Consider the following 8,229-nt stretch of genomic DNA (forward strand, 5'->3'; position numbering starts at 1 on the left):
TGGAGTGCAGTGGCACAATTGTAGCTCCTTGCAGCCTCCAACTCCTGGGATCAAGTGATCCTCCCACCTCAGTCTCCAAAGTAGCTAGGACTACAGGCTTGTGTCACAGGGCTTGTCTACTGTTTTTGTTTGTTTTTTTGGTAGAGATGGAGAGTGTCACTATATTGCCCAGACTGGTTTTGAACTCTTAGCCTCAAGCAGTCCTCCTGCTGCCTTGGCCTCCAAAGTGCTGGTATTACAGGAATGAGTCACTGCACCTGGTCAACCACAGCAATTTAAAAGTTAGATCTGGGCTGGGCACAGAGGTTCATGCCTGTAATTCCAGCACTTTGGGAGACCGAGATGGGCAGGTTGCCTGAGGCCAGGAGTTGAGACCAGCCTGGCAACACAGGGAGACCTCATCTCAAAAAAAATGAACAAGATTAGCTGGGTGTGGTGGCACATGCCTGTAGTCCTAGCTGTTCAAGAGGCTGAGATGGGAGGATCCCTTGGGCCCGGGAGGTTGTCAAGGTTGCAGTGAGCTGAGATTGTGTTACTGTATTCCAACCTGGGAGATAAAGTAAGACCCGGTCTCAAAAAATACAATAAAACTTAGATCTACAAAATATTTTTCAGGGAGGATAATTTTATCACTGATTTTTTTTTTTTTTTTTCAGAATTTCTGGAACATGGTGATAAGAAGAGGACTGATTTTTATTTTTAAAATTATCTAGAGACAATGCACCCCCTTATGGCCTGCAACTCAAGGAGCAGGACTTCTGCCATCCCCATTGTTGGCATGCCACTGCCCTGATTTTAAACGTTTAAAAAATGTTGTATGGGCTAGACAAAACACATCTCTGACTTCTGGTCTCAGGTTTATATTTGCAACTTCAAATCCCTCTTCATACATCAATAGCCTTGCACGTAATGGAGTTATCTCTAGGTATGGCAAGTACTACACCCCTTGAAGTGAACATGTGCAAAGACGGGGCTCAGCTTCCCAGGACAGTCCTACGGCAAAGAGTTTTAAAATGCAATTAATTATTGAGAGTGACAGTTCTTACGGACAGTTTGGATGAAGTGGGTTGAAAGGGGAGTTTTGGGGGTGTCCCCCAAATTATAATGCCCCCAATGAAACAATAACAAGCATCAGCTATACACATATCCTCTCAGATCAGCCTTAGGGTGTGATGGGATCAGAGGTACCACGAGGCTCCCCCGACCCTTCCACTTTATATCATGTTCATTGAGGAATACATCTTTCTTCCAGGACCAGAGTCGGGGAGGAAGGTGGGCATCCTGGAGCAGAAGGGGCGATCCTGTTCTTGTTAGTCCTGCTTCACACCACTTCTGCTCACCCTCCCCCCACCCCTGGAGTCCTCAGGGACTCAACTGCCTGTGGCACATTACCCACAGGCCTGCTTCTCAAGGGGGCCAGAGGGCCCCGGGCAGCGAGGGGGGGGGAAGCTCAGGAGCTGCAGGAGTGGCGCAGGTGCAGGCACAGGGCGGGGTCTTTGTTCTTTTTCTCATCCCTCCCCTCCCCCTTCCTCCCCGGAAACCAGAGACTTTGCCACCACCAGCATTGGGGATGCTGAGCTGTGGGGTACAGGCCTGAGGAGGGGTGGGAGTAAGAAGGGCTGTGGAAGCTGTCAGGCCATGAACCAGGCTGACCCTCGGCTCAGAGCAGTGTGCTTGTGGACTCTCACATCAGCAGCCATGAGCAGAGGTGACAACTGCACAGATCTACTCACATTGGGTGAGCTGGGCGTGGCAGGGGCTGGTGGGGGAGGGGTCATGTGGCCCCAGGTCCCACCTGCTGGGCCCTGGGGGTTGGGCGGGGCAGTTACACCCCCCTTCCTTTCACATCCACAGGAATCCCCTCCATAACCCAGGCCTGGGGACTGTGGGTCCTCTTAGGAGCTGTGACGCTGCTGCTTCTCATCTCGCTGGCTGTACACTTGTCCCAGTGGACCAGGGGCCGGAGCAGGAGCCATCCGGGGCAGGGACGGTGGGTAACAGACAACAGGGATGGGTTGACTGAGAGTTCTTTCTTTCCGAGAAGTCCCCACTCATTCCCTGAACTCTGTGTTGCAGCTCTGGAGGGTCTGTGGAAGAGGTTCCGCTGTATGGGAACCTGCATTATCTACAGACAGGTAGGGAGCTGGCAGACAGAAGGGGCACAGAGGCCAGGTCCTGGGTGGCTGGGATGGGGGTGTGCAGGAGGAGGGACAAGTTGCTGACCAGATTCCTGTTCCCTGTCCCAGGACGGCTGTCTCAAGACCCAGGGCCAGACCAGCAGGATCCAACTCCTGGAGGCCCTGCCAGGGTGAGTCAGCTGTGGCTGGAGAAAAGGGGGAGGGAAGGAAGTGGGGGGCTTTTCGGGCTTTTCCAAGGGTCCAGTGAACTTCTAACAGCCTTGCATCTCCAGGCTGCAGAGGAGGTGATGTGTTATACCAGCCTACAGCTGAGGCCTCCTCAGGGTCGGATCCCAGGCCCTGGGACCCCCATCAAGTACTCGGAGGTGGTGCTGGACTCTGAGCCAAAGTCCCAGGCCTTGGGCCCTGAGCCGGAGCTCTATGCCTCAGTATGTGCCCAGACCCGCAGGGCCCGGGCCTCCTTCCCCGATCAGGCCTATGCCAACAGCCAGCCTGCAGCCAGCTGAGATGGAGGGCCTGGCACAGGGGGGCATGCACTGCCCCAGCCCCCTGTAGCAGGGGCATGACTATTTCCCAACCAGCACCCAAAGACGGGCGCCATTGCCAAGTCACAGGATGTGATCTACCCTGGACTTCCTATCTGAGCTTCGAGGGAGACATCTCGGCAAAGCTTTTGTGACGGAGGAGGCAAAGACAGTAGCCCCCTCCTCATTTCTTTTTTCTATCTGTTCCTCTTAGCCCCCAAACTCCCAGGTTCTCACTTCCTTCTTCTGGAGTTTAACCAGATCCTCCCCACCCCCGCTCCCTCATAGTCTACCCCCACGCCTCAGTGTCTCCTCAGGCACAGGAAGTGGGCGGTGGGGGAGGGGTAAAGGCCTGACAGTGGGTGGGTGGGTGGGTATATTCCTCGGGAGCTCACAGACTGGAGCAGACCTGGAACTTAGAGACGGGAGGGACCCCGAGCCTGGCTTTTGACCTAAGAACCCTGGCAGGAGAATACAGTCTCCATCCTGCTGTCTCTGCCCTGTCCCCAAGTTTTCAAATAAAACTTTCCAAAAAGTGTTTAGATTTTAACCTAGAAGGCTGAAGACTTGCAAAGGGCCCCGCAGATGGGGGTGTGAGTTTGCTGTCTGCACGGAGCTCTTTCTGGGGGTGCCTAGCTGGGGATGAGGGGCCAAGAGGGGCTGCAGCATCAACAGGGCAGAGGTGGGCGCCGGGGTGGAGGGCCAGAGCTCAGCTCCTCAGCTGCTCTTGCTGCTGCTAGAACATCTCCGGGATCTGCACTCAGAGCCACTGCATTCCCCCTGGGGGCTGCAAGCTCACAGTCCTGAGCTACTCTCCCCTTGACCTCTATAACTGCCACCACCTCCACAACCTGCCAGCCTGATTCCTTTATCAAGTCCCCCAACCTGACCTCCCCCGTCTGCTGTTAAGTCCCACTTATACCCCTGTTTTGACATCAGTAGCCTTATCTGCACTTAGTCATCGTATACCCCCAGAGGCCCTCTCCTTACCCCATCACTATGGCAGCAGTCCATCTCCACTCACTCTTTCCCACCCTGGCCTCCCAAAGTGCTGGGATTACAGGCACGAGCCACCGTGCCCGGCCTTCACTCTCTCAGTTGTCACCTGCAGTCTTGGCAACAGTTTTGCTTGTCACCACTTTCATTTTAATCCCCATCTAATTTGTCCTGCCTGTCCACCCATTACCTCCTGATTCTTAACCCCAGCCTCCTGCCCCATATAGTATGATACATCAGCCAGCTGGCATAGAGATTAGGACTCTGGGCTCGGGAGCCCATCTGTCTGCATTCAAATTCCATGTCTACCACTTACCAGCTGTGTGTTCTTGGGCAACTGTGCCTCAGTTTCTGAATCTGTAAGACTGAGAGGATATTAATGGTGTTTACTTCAAAAAAAGGTGGTTGTAAGGCTAAACGAGTTACCATTTGTAAAGCACTTAGACAATAAATGCTCAATAATGCTACACATTATTAAAATAAGAGAAATATAGGCTCCTCTAAGGAAGCTCATAGGTGAAGTGACTTCTAGCTAGAGACATGACACATAGTAGTAATCTGCCAGGAGAGGCAAAGGACAGAAAATGCTCCAAGGCAGAGGGAACCACAGGTAAAGGAGAGGCTTATTCAGAGGACCTGGCAGAAGTGCATTAGGCACAGCCGGAGGGTAGAGTGAGATGGGGGCAATGGTAAGATGAGGCTGGAGGGGCAGAGAGAGCCAGACCACACTGCGCCCGTAAGTCATGCCAAGGAGCTTGGGCTTTATCCTGCAGGGGAGGTGAAAGGGAGTCACTGAAGGTTTTAAGCGAGGGATGAACGCAGTGAGCTAAAGGCTCTAACTCCAGTGGTTGCTGTGCTGATCTAGTGGTCAGCAGTCTGGAGTCAGGCGGCATCTTTCAGAGGCTGTTGGAAGATGTAAGCGAGAGGGGATGGTGGCAGTGGCGGTAGGGATGCAGAGGAGGGATGGATTACAAAGAGATGTTTAGGGTTTTAAAAAAAGGCTCCACCTATCACATCTTCCAGCTTTCTGGTTAGAGCCTGTAACATCGGCCAACCCAAATCCTCATTATAATAATACAGCCTAGCTCCAAGTTGGTTTCAGCTCTTCACCTTCCTCACCTGGCAATCTCTCTTTCTCTCTCTCTCTCTCTCACACACACACACACCCTCCACCCCTTAAGCCTATCTGTGATCCATCTCTCTAGCAAAAGCTCCAACCTGTTAAACCTTTTCTAGGATATTTCAAGGTCTAGGCCATCTCCCCAGGGCCTCTGTAGAGGCGGGCTGCGCTTGACAGATCTCCCTGAGGTTTGAGGGGCTGAAGAAAGGAGAAGCTGAGGCTTTCACTTCCAAGCTTCTCTTCTTCCCACTTGGAGTGCCACAGAAAGCCACAGAGGAGGAAGCCGTGCGCCTGATTCCGTCCTGGTGATCCCAATTTGAAGGGGAACAACCTTCCCTAAAGCCGACGCCCCTACACATGCCACAAATGCCCCTGGGTCCCTGGACCTCTGAGGACCCCATCCTGGGCCTCCCCATTCAGGAGAGGCCCAGGTCGCGGTTAAGGGCAGATAGCTGGGGCTGCGGGGGAGGGAGGGAGGCTTCGGGGGCGGACACCGGATGCGGGGAACCACTGGCAGCGGGATGTGGGGTTCTGAGGGCTGCGGTGCTTCTAAGGATGGCTCAGCGTCGCGCCAGGTGGACGTGAGAGCTTTACTCGGGAGGAGGCGGGGGTTGGGGTACGGCCTACCCACCCGGACAAGCCAAGGGCTCAAACGCCCCCAACTCAGCCCACAGATATCTCCGAAGCCGGCCCAGACCCACCGGGCTCGCCACCTCCGCCCGCTTAGGACTGAGCCCGCAGCGCCGCCGCCTGGTAAGGGGTGGAGTTGCCACCACGTCTGCGCTGGCGGGATGCAGCCTGGCCCGCGGCATCCTGGGAGTTGTAGTCCCGACGCTTCGGGGCGCCCCAGGGCCTGGTCCCTGACGGCGCGCAGTGAGGCCCCGCGGGTCCCCCCGCAGTCGCCTCCCAAGTTCGCGGAACGCAGCTGACCGGCTCCCTCTGGACTGGGTGACATGACTGCTCCCAAGCAGTAGTCTGTAAACTGAGTTTCTGTAAAATATTTTATTTTTCATGTGTGACTGTAGCGTGGTACGATTTGAACTTTTTGTTTTCCGTTCCCTAGCCCGGGTCCTCTGTCTTCTCTCTCCTGTACCGTCCGTTTTCTTACCTTCTTACCTCGTCTCCATCACCGAGGCCCTCAGCCCTGAACACTTGGACTGGGCGGCTTCTCTATTGATTCCTGAACCTGGAATTTAAGACACCTTCCGAGGGCCCTCCTCGCCACACCCTCTAGTTGATCAACTCACAAATACCTGTGATTTCTCTCCCCGTCTCCAGCTCCAGGTACTTCCCTAGTGGACTCCTTTCCCTCACTGGTGTAGCATTCCAGCCAGAAGGAGTGCCTGTCCCCCAGCGCCCCGTTCCCAGGGACAGACCCTCATGGGGAGCCCCTAGGGCCCCAGCTGCCCCCACTCTTTCTTAAAGCCTAGCTAGGAGGATAGGGACACACTGAAAACAAAAGAGGAAGGGTCTCCGGGACAGTCAAAGGTTCAACAGCAGGAAATTCTTTTTTTTCTTTTTCCTTTTTTTTTGAGACGAAGTCTTGCTTTTGTCGCCCAGGCTGGAGTGCAATGGCACGATCTCGGCTCACTGCAATCTCCGCCTCCCAGGTTCTAGCGATTCTCCTGCCTCAGCCTCCTGAGTGCTGGGAATACAGGCGCCCACCAGACGGGGTTTAGCCATGTTGGCCAGGCTGGTGAACTCCGGACCTCAGGTAATCCGTGCACCTAGCCCTCCCAGAGTGCTGGGATTACAGGCGTGAGGCACCGCGCCCCCCGCCTGGCCAGGAAGTTCTTAAGAACTTACTTATAGGTGGGGAGGGTCTTTGGAAGCCATCTGGCCAGGGCCCCTCCATCTTTGGCCCTGCTCTGCCGTCTCTCAAAGATGGATTTAAACTACCAGCTTGGTTTTGTTACAAGGCGGGAAACAGAGCTGGGATGTGGAGAAAGACCAAGTCTTCTTTAATTCTTAATTTTTATGGATACATAGTAGGTGTATGTATTTATAGAGTACATGAGATATTTTGATATAGGCATACAATGCATAATACAGACCAAGTTTTTTTTTTTTTTTTTTTTGAGACGGAGTCTCGCTCTGTCGCCCAGGCTGGAGTGCAGTGGCGGGATCTCGGCTCACTGCAAGCTCCGCCTCCTAGGTTCACTTCATTCTCCCGCCTCAGCCTCCTGAGTAGCTGGGATTACAGACACCTGCCACCAGGCCCAGCTAATTTTTTGTATTTTTAGTAGAGATGGGGTTTCACCGTGTTAGCCAGGATGGTCTCCATTTCCTGACCTCGTGATCCGCCCGCCTCGGCCTCCCAAAGTGCTGGAATTACAGGCATGAGGCACCGCGCCCGGCAATTTTTGTATTTTTAATCGAGACGGGGTTTCACCATGTTGGCCAGGCTGGTCTCCAACTCCTGACCTCAAGTGATGCGCCTGCTGGGATTACAGGCATGAGCCACCCAGACCAAGTCTTAATGACTTCATTTGAAACCTTGAATCTAGACATGCCCAGAGCTAGATTTGCCTTCTGAACTTTTTGGCTACGTAAGCTAATGAATTCCTTTAATTTTTTTTGAGACGGAGTTTCGCTCTTGTTACCCAGGCTGGAGTGCAATGGCGAGATCTCAGCTCACGGCAACCTCCACCTCCCAGCTTCAAGCGATTGTCCTGCCTCAGCCTCCAGAGTAGCTGGGAATACAGGCATGCTCCACTACCCTCAGCTGATTTTGTATTTTTAGTAAATGGGGTTTCTCCATCTTGGTCAGGCTGGTCTCGAACTGCCGACCTCAGGTGATCTGTCCACCTTGGCCTCCCAAAATGCTGGGATTACAGGCGTGAGCCACCGCACCCGGCCTTTTTTTTTTTCCTTAAGTCAAAGTTATGTTTTCTATCTCTTGCAACCATGAGTTCTGACTAATTCTGTGGGGGAAAGACCAACAGACCAGAGTCAGCTGAAGATGTTGAACCTCTGATGTCTTCACTTATTGCCCAATTCCTCCATGAGCCAACCTCCTCTGACTTAAATGTACTGTCATGCCATTTGGCCCTAAGATATTTCTGCTTAATGTGTGAGTTAATCAGATCTCTTGTTTAGCTTATACATTTCTAGAATCACAGCCAAAAGGAGGCTGACAGATCTAGCCCAAAGTTACACCCACTGCAGGAGCTGCCCTATGAGTATCTTCCTGAACACTTCCAGAAGCTGAACCTCTCCTTGGTAAGGACCTCACTACCCTTCCAAGGACTCTCTTCCAATCTTTCTTATTGATAGAACTTTTAAAATTTGGAACCAAAGTCGGCTTCCTTGTTACTTGTCTCACTGGTTCTGCCAACACTGGTCTGAGGAATTGGGAGCCCTGGAGGAATTGGGAGCTAGTCCTTACAAATGACCTAGGTTTTTTTTTTTTTTTTTTTTTTTTTTTTTGAGATAGAGTTTTGCTCTTGTC

At 52.9% G+C, this 8,229-nt stretch overlaps 2 protein-coding genes across 5 annotated transcripts in view; both read left to right on the forward strand.

Moving 5' to 3' along the window:
- The first annotated feature begins 1,512 nt into the window (after positions 1 to 1,512).
- Positions 1,513 to 3,212, forward strand: SIT1 (signaling threshold regulating transmembrane adaptor 1). Its single transcript, XM_023203245.3, has 5 exons — positions 1,513 to 1,738; positions 1,855 to 1,990; positions 2,077 to 2,135; positions 2,247 to 2,308; positions 2,411 to 3,212. The coding sequence occupies exons 1-5, from the start codon at positions 1,639 to 1,641 to the stop codon at positions 2,642 to 2,644; spliced, it is 591 nt and encodes a 196-aa protein (XP_023059013.1). The 5' UTR covers positions 1,513 to 1,638; the 3' UTR covers positions 2,645 to 3,212.
- Positions 3,213 to 6,464: 3,252 nt separating this feature from the next.
- The window catches only part of CD72 (CD72 molecule), a 31,649-nt gene continuing 29,884 nt past the window's right edge, over positions 6,465 to 8,229 (forward strand). For 2 of the 4 annotated variants that reach the window (XM_023203238.1, XM_023203241.1), the window contains exon 1: positions 7,704 to 8,000. The gene's annotated coding sequence lies outside the window, so the exon portion shown is untranslated. Of the gene's footprint in view, positions 6,493 to 7,703; positions 8,001 to 8,229 lie in introns of those variants that run through there. The other 2 variants (XM_023203239.3, XM_023203240.1) reach the window with 2 other exon arrangements.

The sequence above is a fragment of the Piliocolobus tephrosceles genome, chromosome 14 (genome assembly GCF_002776525.5).
Source record: "Piliocolobus tephrosceles isolate RC106 chromosome 14, ASM277652v3, whole genome shotgun sequence".
Lineage (NCBI taxonomy): Eukaryota > Metazoa > Chordata > Mammalia > Primates > Cercopithecidae > Piliocolobus > Piliocolobus tephrosceles.

Bases quoted from the DNA above. Each gene is read 5' to 3' on its own strand.
- SIT1 (XM_023203245.3), top strand. From the start codon at position 1,639: ATGAACCAGGCTGACCCTCGGCTCAGAGCAGTGTGCTTGTGGACTCTC. The intron at 1,739-1,854 runs GTGAGCTGGGCG...TCACATCCACAG, and splicing joins CACAGATCTACTCACATTGG to GAATCCCCTCCATAACCCAG. The intron at 2,136-2,246 runs GTAGGGAGCTGG...TCCCTGTCCCAG, and splicing joins CCTGCATTATCTACAGACAG to GACGGCTGTCTCAAGACCCA.